Here is a 12167-nt window from a genome sequence, read left to right as displayed (position 1 = left end):
AGAAGAGATAATTAATAAATAATCAATAAATATTGAGAACATGACGTGAAGAGTCTTTGAAAGTGAGCCCATTGGTTGTGGGAGCATTTCAGTGATGGGGCAAGCGAAGTTGAGTGCAGTTATTCCTTTGGATAGCTATCAGAGAATCAGAACCTATTTCTAATATGTCATATGAACGTTACAGTACAGGCCCTTCAGCTCATGATGTTGTGCCAGCCTTTTAACCTTCTCTCCCACATAGTCCTCCATTTTTCTCTCATCCATGTGCCTATCTAAGAAGCTCTTAAATGCCTCAATATATCTGCCTCTACCACCACCTCTGGCAGCGTGTTCCACACATCCACCACTCTTTAAAAAAAAAAACAGCAAACCTGGTATCTGATATGTTAGAGTTTTACGTATTAAAAAGACAGGACATTGCATCAGACTAAAGACCACAGGTCTAAAACAAGCTGCATTTCAAACTAAAATGTTCAAGCACAGTTACTACACTATCCACATGAAATGTAGAAAATTGCCCAGGTGCTTCCTGTTCCCTAAGAACAAGTCAAATTCTTTCTGGCTAAATACTACCATGTCATTCTATTCAATTCATTAGTGACATTGGTGACAGTACTATAAAGCAGCAATTACTCATCAGTGCCCTACACACCAATTCCCAGGCGGGATCACTTGGTTCCTGAACTTAACGTAGATTTGGTCTCGAGCTGAACTCCAGAGGGAAAGAGAAAGTGCCCAGCCTTGGTAGTAACAAGTGCAACATCAAGTAACCTTGGTAAAAACCCAAGTTGGAGACCAAGGAGAAGGTGTTCCACTGATTGATGTCATACTCAGCGCAGAGGAAGATGGTGGTACCATGGATTTCAGTAGGACATTGTATAAGACCTTATTATCTTCAGTGATGTGCTTTCCATCAAAATATGGAAAGGTGTGGGTTTTTGCTGACACTAACATTTTAAATTCCATTCCAAATTCCCCAGTAAATGAATGCTCAGATATGGGCTGATAATGCCAAGTAATATTCACTTCACAGATAGTGAATATCAGGAATTGGCTATCTTCAACAGGAGAGAATTTAACCACTACTCCTGACTTCAGTGGCATTTCCCTTTCCAATTCCCTTGCTATCTACATGAAGAGATTATCAGTGACCAGAAACTCAATGGGATTAACATATAATTTCAGTGGCTACAAGAGCAGGTTAGAGGCCATGTATCCGGGTCACTTACCTCCTGATACCCAAAGCCTTTCCACCATCTACAAGGCACAAGTATGATGGAATATTCTCCACTTGACTGGATGAGTCCAGCTTCAATAACACTCAAAAATCTGGTCAGCAATCTCGGACAAAACCATCAATACAGCTGAGCCTTATCTGCCATTCTAAATATCAGTTCACTTCTACCATTGTACACACTGGCTACAGAGCTTGCCATCTATAAAACATCTTCAGTTTCTTGCCTATGCTAATCTGATAGTCCCTAACCTATATCTACAGTGGTGCTAGAAAGTTTGTGAACCCTGTAGAATTTCCTCTGTTTTTGCATAAATATGACTTAAACTGTGATCAGATCTTCACGCAAGTCCTATAACTAGAAAGAGAACCCAATTAAATAAATAACACAAAAACATTATACTTGTTCATTTTTTTACGGAGAAAAATTATCCAATATTAAACGTTTTTGTTCGAAAAAGTATGTGAACCTTTGCTTTCAGAAACTGGTGTGAAATATTCTCAGATTTTGAGCAAATCTTACTGGCTTGATTTATTTCATCAGGGCAGATTAGATAGTTTATGTAAATTCTTGCACAGGTTTATTTTAGATATTATAAAGATGACAATTTTTGGAAATTGGAAATATCATCCAACTATATTGGGGGCTTCTGAGAAGGGAAGAGAGAAAAAAAATTCATAGACTATTTTGTCTTAAAATGTGACATGGCAACTCATGATGATTGGCCACTTTTTTGTAAAAGCAAAAATCTAAAACTTTAAATTGTCCTCATTTTGCTAGCAGGTCATTAATAACAAAACAAAAATATATTTTCTATTTTTAACTCTTAAGTCTGCCACAAATTTTTCTCTGTTCTAGCTTCAACAGCAATCATTAACTTGTCTTTAGTTGGTTTCCAATTTATTCTGTAATCAAGAAATTTCAGTAGCTTGCTGAAAAACTGTAACCTGTTTTAGATTGCAGGTCTCATGGAGGCCAATTGGCAAATGGCGGAAGAATTAAAGCAATATAAATGTTCCGAAGACGTTGAGAACAAAATAAATCAAATGGTGATTATGATTTTTTTAAATTTTTGGGTTTTTTTTCTCATACATATAATGTTCCAGAGTTTCCGCTGAGAATAATTGTGGAGCAGTCGGTGTTACAACACAGAAATCCTAAGAGCAACTTGTAGTGCATGTTTATGTACTGGTAAATGCAGAAATGGAGAAGGGAACCCATCTTCTCCATAGGGTGTACTGTAGCAGCCTCATCTGAAATTTCAACATGAAAGCACATTCAATACTGAGAACTTGCTGTACTTTCTATGCTAAAACCAGGTGAAAGGATTAAGGTTGTACTTTTAAAAATAATGGTACTACTGAACAATATTTCAGGCTTTGGTAAACTAATTTTACACTTATGAAACTTTATTCACTTGAAAGAAAATCAATAACAGAGACTTATTACGCTTTCTGTCTCCGTTATCATGTCTTAATCCGGAATGAACATTTCTTGTTTAATACTGTCTAATTTGAATCGCCTCTCACTGTTTTCAGTCTGGTTGAGCAACACTGCTATTGCTCCTCTTCGGTTGCATCACTGTTAAATGTGGTTCAACTGGAAAAGATCTACGTTAAGAAGGAAATCTATGCTGCAGGCAGCTGTTGGCGAGGTAAATTACCAGTGATCCTTCACAGCAGAAATAAAAATATCAAAGAATGTTATAGCCTAATATTTCACATCTGCTGGTGCTGGTTTTATCGAATATCTATCAGATCCACACATCAGAGTTTATTGACCCTTTTGGCTTTTACTTTGGTTAGCCTAACGAGTTCCTATTTTTGGTCCAGTAATTAATTAGATATTGACCCTGATTTTCCCATGAGTTCATTCAGTAGTTCTTGCCCACTATATATCAAGTGAATAGAACAATGTAGTTTATGACCTTGACATATATGAAGATATGGAAAACTGGAGGCTTAGCATTGTGTCACTCTGTGATTGTTAGACTTATAGAGTCATAGAAAAGTACAGCACAGAAACAGGCTCTTCGTCCCATCTAGTCTGGTCCGACTCATTTAAACTGCCTACACCCATGAACATGCACCTGAGCCATAACCCTCCACATCCCTACCATCTGTGTACCTATTCAAATTTCTTTTAAATGATGAAATTGTGTTTGCATGCACCACTCAAATGTTGGCAGCTCGTTCCACACACTCACATCCCTCTGAGTGCAGAAGTTTCCCCTCATGATCCCCTTAAACTTTTCACCTTTCACTCTTAACCCATGACCTCTGGTTGTTGTCCAACAACCACCTCAATGGACAAAGTCTGCTGGCATTTACACCCTCATTATTGTGTATACCTCTATCAAATCTCCTCTCAGTCTTCTACATTCCAAGGAATAAATTATCAAATTTTCATTCCCTTCTGGTCCAGGTTACACACAAGATTCCATTGTTAAGTCTTGGGTGATCATTTATCATCTTGGTAATGAAATGCAAAATTATTTGAAATTAATGTAGCTGATCATCTTGAGTTCCTACAGCATTTTCATTCCCAGGAGTAGTAATTCATACATTGTACTATTTTCATTTGCAAATGACTTGACTTGATTTGATTGAGTTCTCCTCACGAAATTTGGATTTTTTCGTATTCTAGCAATGGATATTTCATCACTATCAGAAATACCAAGGGTCTGTTCAAGAAGCTGTTAACAGGGAGATTGGTAACCAATTGAGAGATTTAAAAGAATTAACAAAACAGGGGAAAGATTTTATGGTAACCACTAAGATTGCTGATTATTTGATTACTGATCATAATCAATAAGTTATGATTTGGAATGTGCTGTGTGAAGGGATGTCGGAAGAGATCTAATAAATGCTTTCAAAAGCAAGCCAGATCAATGCTTTTCTTGCTTTGGGGAATGGATTAAGTAGATAACTACGTATTTTCAAAAGCTGGTAGTCTTGAATTGCTGTCTCCTGTCTTGCATGATTAAATGAGTGACCTAATTGCAAATATATTACACAGAATTGTTTAGAATACAAGAAAGTCAGTTAATTCTGTTTAGATTTGTCTACAAACAACCTCTGCTTTCAGTCCAGTGCATAACTGAGGTATACTGCGTAAACTGGTCTATTTTTGCTCTTTACCGAGATAACCTAATCCATCTGACGGTAATGTTGAAGAAGATTAATGTGCTATAGGCTGAGTGATTTGTAGATAAACTATCAGCATAGTCCCTTGAGCAAATTTGGCACAATATTTAGGAGCAAAAACAAAACTGATCAACTTAACAGGTCAAGCAGCGTCTGTGGGAAACAAGGGGATGGTGGGCGTTTCAGGTCATGATGCTGCACCAGGACCTCAGCAGTTCCTTTGGCACTTTATTTTATGCTTCAGATTTGAGCATCTGCCATCTCATGTCTCCGCGCTATTCAAGACTTCTTAGAAAATGCTGGCATTTCCTCAAATTCTGAGGATTTTCTTCTTAGAGTGCTCAATAAACTTGTGTATTTCTGTCTTGAAATTCAGCTTTAACAATCAGACAAAGACAAAGCAAAGCTGCGCTGAATAAGTGTGCAATAATTCCCTCTTAAAACCTATGCTGTAGCTTGGCTTTTGAGAGAAATCAGTTGTTACAGAATTGCTTATGTTTCATAGTGCACATTCTTAATATGCAAAAATAAAATGTTTTAAAAATCCTGCTGAAATCAATTAAAATCCTTTGTCCCTGGTTTGAGGGCAATTCTTTCAACCCACTGTGCTGTGATTAACTGATTATCTTCAATTAGTTGCAGAACAGTTAATATTCAGGTGATGTTGCAATTATTGCACTGTACCATGTTAGAAAGATCAGTTGGACACCACCCTTATAATTGTAAGTTTTATCTAGAAGCACGCCCTTACTTCCTTTTGGCATTTAGTCATTTTACCCTTACAATTTTTATTCAAATTCATGTTATACATTAGAGTAGACATTCCTTTTCATTGATTAGATGGTAATCGAGTCATTTTATTGGAAGACAATAGATTGAAAGCTATGCAGAATTTTAAAATAACATACTGTTTGCCCTGCTAGATTACTGATTGGTATAATTCATGTATATCATCTTCTGTTCTGTGCTATGAAAACCTTAATACTTCTAACTCTTATAATTACAAAACCAGTGAATATCATGCACTTCACTTTGGATGGTAAAAGAGTGATCAGTAAAGGTAAAGTATCACTGTGTTGTAGCCACCCCTGCAGGCCAGTATGAGAATGGTTTGAATTAATTACACACAAGATAGATAGATGTAACTTGTTATTATAATGGTTTTGACTAATAAATTTGAATTTTGCCCTTTTATGCTCCAAATTGATGTCCATCTTAAGCCATCATTGACAGTACATATAGAAGATTAAAAGGGAAGATTGTTAAGTTACCTATCTTTGTTTGATGTTGTCTTCCTCGTGTTGTTCATTTTTCAATGTGCAAAGCACACTTTCCACTTTCTGGCCTGAAATGCTATTCTTTACTGGGAATAATACTCCAAAAATAGGCAGCAGACTACTAGAAAAATAGTATTTTGGTTGGTTGTACTCTTTCTACTTTCTAGTGATGAGGAAAGGGCCAAAGGATTCTGATCTAAAATTTAAGTTTATCAAACTGAAATTGCTTTGAATTTACATGTGATAGTTCGGAGCTGAAAATCAAGCCTGCATTTTCAAACATGAAGAATCCAACAGTTAATATTGAAGGCAAAGATGAAGTATTATAATACAACATCCAACAAGGAGTTCTGTACAGTGGGACATAATAGTCTGTCAATCCAAATTCTCCATGAAGAGTCTAGAGATCAATCAGGAAATGGTGCATTGTATGTTAACTTAAATACAATATTATTTTTACCAGATTGTGCTAGTCACAAAAAAGGTGACTGGTATTTACTAATGCACATTATTTCAAGCATTCAGTGAGCTTACTCATGACTTTAAAGCTCAGTGCAAGAGTGATTCATCACTTAAGCCCCTTTCTCCACTCACTCTCGTTATAACTCCAACCTGTAACACAAATCACTGTCCACTCAGGATTCAACTTACTTTTCCAGCCCCTGCATTGCTTACTTTTAGAAGTAATGTAGCAGAGGCTTGAAGGTGTACAACTCAAATAATGGCATTTGTTGCATGCCTTTTAACATGCAGTTGTATAAATATTTTTCTTTTGGAACACACTATCCCTGCCTAAGTTTGTAACATGATATATTATGTACAAAAAGTAGATAAACATTAGATGCCATGACCAATTAGATTGTCCTGTAAATCAATCCAAGATATTCACTTTTGAAATGTTATTTATAATCCTCTCAGTTTTAAATACTGTATATTTTTGGACAGATGCATATTAAAAATCATAATATTGCAGAGAATCATATTGTGATTCCATATATTTTTATGGAAATTAAGTAATGTGAAAACAACTGCTTGGAAATAATACAGGAATTTATAAAAAAAAAAAACTATGGCTTCAATTAATTTGTAGCTTTGCTTTCAGATTGAACAAATGGAGGTCCAGCACAGGGAACTCCTTCAGATGCAGTTGGACCGATTACGGAATGAGTACAGTAAGCGAAAACGTCAAACTAATGGGAGCCCTGTTTCTAGTCAGGACTCCACAGATGACTGCACTGCTGGAACAACAAAACAAGCATTAGTGGGTGCTTCGACTTTGTCTCCCAGGAGTCACAGTATTAGTCTGACCATACCTACCAGCATTGTGACATCAGCACAAATGATGGCCTCTGACCATGAGGTCTTGGCAACCTCACAAGATGGAATTGCGGGACCTGGAGTGGACCTCAGTTCAGGAAATGTCATATCCTTCATTGAGCCCAGTGATAATTCATCAAGTGGGTCTGCGGGTTTGACAACACTTGAAATTGTGGAGGTCCATTTAGACAATGAGTCGACCATTTCAAATATTGAGTCTTCTTCCCCAACACGTGTACATTTATATCCAGTCACACATGTCAATAATCATATGGAACTTTCAACCAGAAAACGGGTCTGTGAAGATAACTCTGAAGAAGAAAGTCAACCAAAAATTCAGAGAACTATTTAAAGCAGGATACGACTGAGACTATGACATAGTATCTATGTTGTATCTAAATATATGCCTTATTTTTAATCCATATTTTCAATGAATAATTTATTTACAGAATATTTAATATTTAGATCCATTCTAATTTCAGTGTTTTTAAGTGCATCGATGTAGGAACTATAACCTCTTCAGGTTTCTGTCTGTCAGGGAGGTAATGTACAACTTCCCTATGCAGTAGAAGATCTTTAGGCAATAAGCCCTTGAGAGTGAAAGAGCAGGAATGTTGACAGTGTCTGATCTCTTCTCACCCCCCCACCCACACCAAAAAAATAATAGACAGCAGCACTGCAGCAAATATCAGACGAAAAGTTAAATGAAGATTTAAAAAAATAAGGTTAACGAATAGTGAGAATTTCTGTCAATAAACCTTTAATGCAAGTGCATTTTTATCTTTAATTACAGCACTTAGCAGTTATGATCTGAGACTACATGAATATTTGTTTTTTTTTTACCAGAATGAAAGCATTGGCACTTTATTGTCATTTAATAGTCAAAGTACTTACTATCATTTGACAAACTTATGTGAATATACTGTTTGATATCTCCTATGCAATAACATGGTGAATATACAAAGAACCAGACAGATTGTAGTGGTGTTTTAATGTAGATGTTGTTTTTAAAAAATTACATTTAAAAGCAAGTACAGTCCCTGCTAGATAGTGCTAATAATCTTTTACCATATTTTGCTTATCATTTTTGAGTAATCCTGATTTTGCAGCAAGTTGCATTTCTTCTCCATCTCCTTTTTCCAGCACCATCATTGTACAACCTGGTACTCCAGCCATATATCCCTCAATCATAGACATAACCTACTCAGTATGAAATCAATTTGGGTGGAGAGTGTGAGGGAATAACGTAGATGGATAATTAATAGGGAAGAGTTCCATATGTTCGCTCCACAAGATTATCGGGGAAACATGAGGAGAATATGCTGGAAGGAGATAACCACCTTAACTAAATGCATTTAGCCCACAGGTACTGTGCAGGGTGAATGATTACAGAGTTCCTCGGATGCTTTTGCTGTTTTCAGAAGACAGGTATTCAATTCATCCTCTTAAGGCTGTTCTATATCAAATGTCCAAGTGACTATGTGCTATTTATTTCTTTCTGCTTTGTTTACATGAAGCTAAGTTGGTAACTTGTACTTGCCTGAGATTTCCAAATTGACAGTGTTTCATCCCAATTCAGTTACTTTTATTTTAACTTTCCAAAGCAATTTTGAGGCTGAAGATTGTTGCTGCACAATTTTTATTCCATGCTTAGTGTATTATGAAGGAGGAGAAAAATATTCCATCCTAGATGTCTGATTGTTGTAACACATCCATTGTATAGCATTTTGTTTGTTCAGTGAAACAAACATCTTCACCTATGGCTTCTCCTGCATTACTTTTTCACTCCAAATGCTGTAGTTTCAATTTGTATATTTGTGAAATATACACATTGTGAAATGCTGAATTTACTGTATATTTTTACATAAACTACATTTTTATAATTAAATACAATATGTATCTATAATATCAGCAAAGTAGTATATTCCTGGATTGCATGTTTGCATTAAACACAAATCTGTATACAGGCTATCGCCCCCTTATGGGACCTGGGCAGGGGGGTGGGAGGGAAGGGTGCTGTTCCCAGAAAATTCCATCACGTGAAACTGCACCATCTTTGGAGGCATCAAGAAATACAAGTTGAAAAGAATAAATTTTGTGTTGATTTACTTACATTTTCTTTCCACAAACATTCCGTGAGCACAAAATTTTCTCCATATCTCAAATGTGTGGGGTAGTGATTTGTGAATTCTGTAAGGGCAAATTTCTGTAATCCAGATGGCTATAACCATCAGGTCAGATATATATTTTGTTCAAAAATCAATTAATCCAATGTATTATTGACATAAACTAGAGCAATGAGTAAGCATTTTCTGCCCAGTCAATAGCTTTGGCAGTGGAGGTGGAGATGTTTCATGTAAATGTTCTTGTCGAGGATAAAAAAAATTAATGTCCAATGTCACCTTGTATTTTCACATAACTATAACTTCATAACTGGTAGATTCTCTAAGCATTCATCAGAGAAAATAACGTTTAGCCAATGTGGCCAAGACGATGTCATTAACCCTCATCTGCCCTCTTAAAAAGGCAAGCTGCTTAGTTCAAGGATACTGAGAGTTTGCCAAACGATGCCAGCCTTGTCTGGAATGTCTGCATCATGCATTGAATCAAAATTGATTCTGGTTGAAGATATTTTGTATATGATGGCAATATATGAAAACAAGTTCCTGTCAACTGAACCATTTTACAAACTGGATTACTTTGATTAATACTCCAATTATATGTTTTACCATTAAAAGCTCTAATATCTTTTGGGTTAGAGATTAAAAACAACTATGGAGCACACTTTTTAAAAAAAAATATTTATTGAGATACAGTAGGAATGAGCCTTTCAAACTATGCCACCTATCAACTCCTGATTTAATCCTGGCCTAATCACAGGACAGTTTACAATGAACAATTAACATTGCCAACCAATACATCATTGGACTGTGGGAGGAAACCCACGTGGTCACAAGAACATACACACTCCTTACAGACAGCGGCAGGAATTGAACCTGGGTTGCTGGTACTGTAAACTGTTGTGGGTGAAAGATAATGAGGTAGTTTCTCTGAAAAGGGTTGAGGTGAGAGTGGAATAATGGACCATCTTCATGCTGCATTCTGTGTGCCCTCAACTATATCAATTCAGTTCACATGGTAGTGACAAATCACTGAATAGTGGATACTGATATTAAATGACAGCTTTATCGCCTAACCACCAATTTGAAAAGTTGCTCTCAAATACATCCTTTCTGCAAAAGCACAATAAATGCAAACCAGCCAACCATAACACTCTGTGTCAGTAATCAGTAAAGCGTTAAAATTATTAACAAATGACACGTCCAACAAGATCACGGTAAGTCAAGTGACACAGCTTGTGATTTGTCAAGGTCACTTGAAGCATTAGACAAAGGAGTTGAATACTGGAGGCGAAATGAGTTGATTGTCTCAGTCATGAAAACCGCATGTCACTGAATGTGCTGTCAGAAAGTCTTAGTAAAATGTGGGTCGGGGGTGGGGAGAGTAAAGTCTGTAATGGGGTAATCTATTTTAGCAATGCAAAGTATGGTTTGATTAATAAAATATAGTTGCTGGAGGTATATTACCTTGACTCTGTTCAGTGGTACACTCTAGGTCTGACTAATTTCCACTACTTAAGTTTTTTTTTCGTTTTTACCCCTTGGTTGAAATTCAGAAATTTTCTTACTAAACATCAGCACGGGAGTACATCTATGATTATGGTTTGCAAATGTCTGTCTGAGGAGGAAGCTTACTATCATGCCAGCATTCGCCTTATCGAAAAATTGAGAGGCAAATTGCATTAGATGTTATTTATAGTCATGGTTCTGTGATTACACTTCTATGTTAAAAGGTTATGCTTTCCAGAGGCTGGAATACAAAATTATAGGCTAAGCTTCCAGAACAATAGGAAGAACTGATGCACCATGACGATGCATTATCACGGAATTGTAGTTCATAGTTCAAGTTTAATTGTCATTTAACCATACATAAATGCCCATGAATATAGCCAAACGAAGGAGCATTACTCTGGGGCCAAGCAGCTCATTAAAGCTAATCAATCTCCTCATCTCCAAATCTCTTTTAAATTTGTCTCCTCTCACCTTAACTTGTGCCCTTCAGTTCAAGATTTCCCTATCTTCGGAAAAAGACGATTTATCATATCTATATGCTCCTCATAATTTTATGAACCTCCATAAGGTCATCCCCGCAACCTCCTACATCCCCGTGAGAATAAATTAAACTGATCCAATCTCTCTGTAACTTTAGCTCTCCATTTTGGTAGCATACTCCTCAGGGTGTAATCAGACAAAGACATTTTTTCAAATAATGGGAGTTTATTTGTGGTATTATTGTTAAACAAAATTATCTTTTAAAAATTATTTAGAATATCCTGAGAAGGTGGAGAGAATATTCCCTTTCTTTACAAAGTGTTTTAATATACAGAACCATGCTATATTCAGAGTATAATTCCAATAAGAAAGTGTAACAAAGTGGGAAATTTTAAATTTTTGTTTAGAGATACAGCCACATTCCAAAGACATACTGAATAATTGGTCACATGTGCGTAATTGAGTGGAGTGGGTTGTTGCGGTAGACGGGCCTTTAGGATCTTAAATGTGAAAAGAAAGATGGGGAGAGGTTGTGGAGTGAATTCCAGAATATTGACTCTACTAAATTCTATTGATTTTTAAGAACTCAGAGCTGCCCCACACCATATAGTCTTTATTGGGTTAACGTATTGCAGGCTAGCATGAATCTGAGTTAACGTCTGCAGACCGCCTTTGATTGGAATTCAGACCTGTATGTGGTAGTGACTCACCTTCCTACCATTCTTACAACTGGATGCCTGAAAAATTAAATCTATCCCTCTAGGAATAATCAAATGGGAAGTTGAATCTGCAATTTATTGAAACTGCAATAATTTAAGTTATCTCTAACGCGTACAAGTTTATAGTCTGACAGTTTTTGTTTAAATTCCTTCCTCCAGTCATGTGCCTTGTTCTCCAGATCTATTTGCATATTCCTCAATGGAAAACTGTTGTGAAACTAGACGAGAAAATTCTACAGGTGCTGGAAATCCAAAGCAACACACACAAAATGCTGGAGGAACTCAACAGGCCAGGCAGCATCTATGGAAAAGAGTAAACAGACAATGTTTTGGGCTGAGAGCCTTCATCAGGACTGGGAAA

General features: G+C 36.5%; 1 protein-coding gene across 3 annotated transcripts in view; it reads left to right on the top strand.

Annotated features, from left to right (window-relative positions):
- The window catches only part of LOC140190792 (uncharacterized), a 62299-nt gene extending 54638 nt beyond the window's left edge, over positions 1-7661 (top strand). For all 3 annotated transcript variants that reach the window (XM_072247632.1, XM_072247631.1, XM_072247634.1), the window contains exons 7-8: positions 2192-2284; positions 6761-7661. In XM_072247632.1, coding sequence (XP_072103733.1) covers positions 2192-2284; positions 6761-7327 — 660 coding nt within the window. In that variant the 3' untranslated portion in view covers positions 7328-7661. The remainder of the gene's footprint in view (positions 1-2191; positions 2285-6760) is intronic.
- Positions 7662-12167: the final 4506 nt, after the last annotated feature.

This window comes from Mobula birostris, chromosome 31 (assembly GCF_030028105.1).
Source record: "Mobula birostris isolate sMobBir1 chromosome 31, sMobBir1.hap1, whole genome shotgun sequence".
Taxonomy (NCBI): domain Eukaryota; kingdom Metazoa; phylum Chordata; class Chondrichthyes; order Myliobatiformes; family Myliobatidae; genus Mobula; species Mobula birostris.
This window is presented reverse-complemented; position numbering and strand designations above follow the sequence as displayed.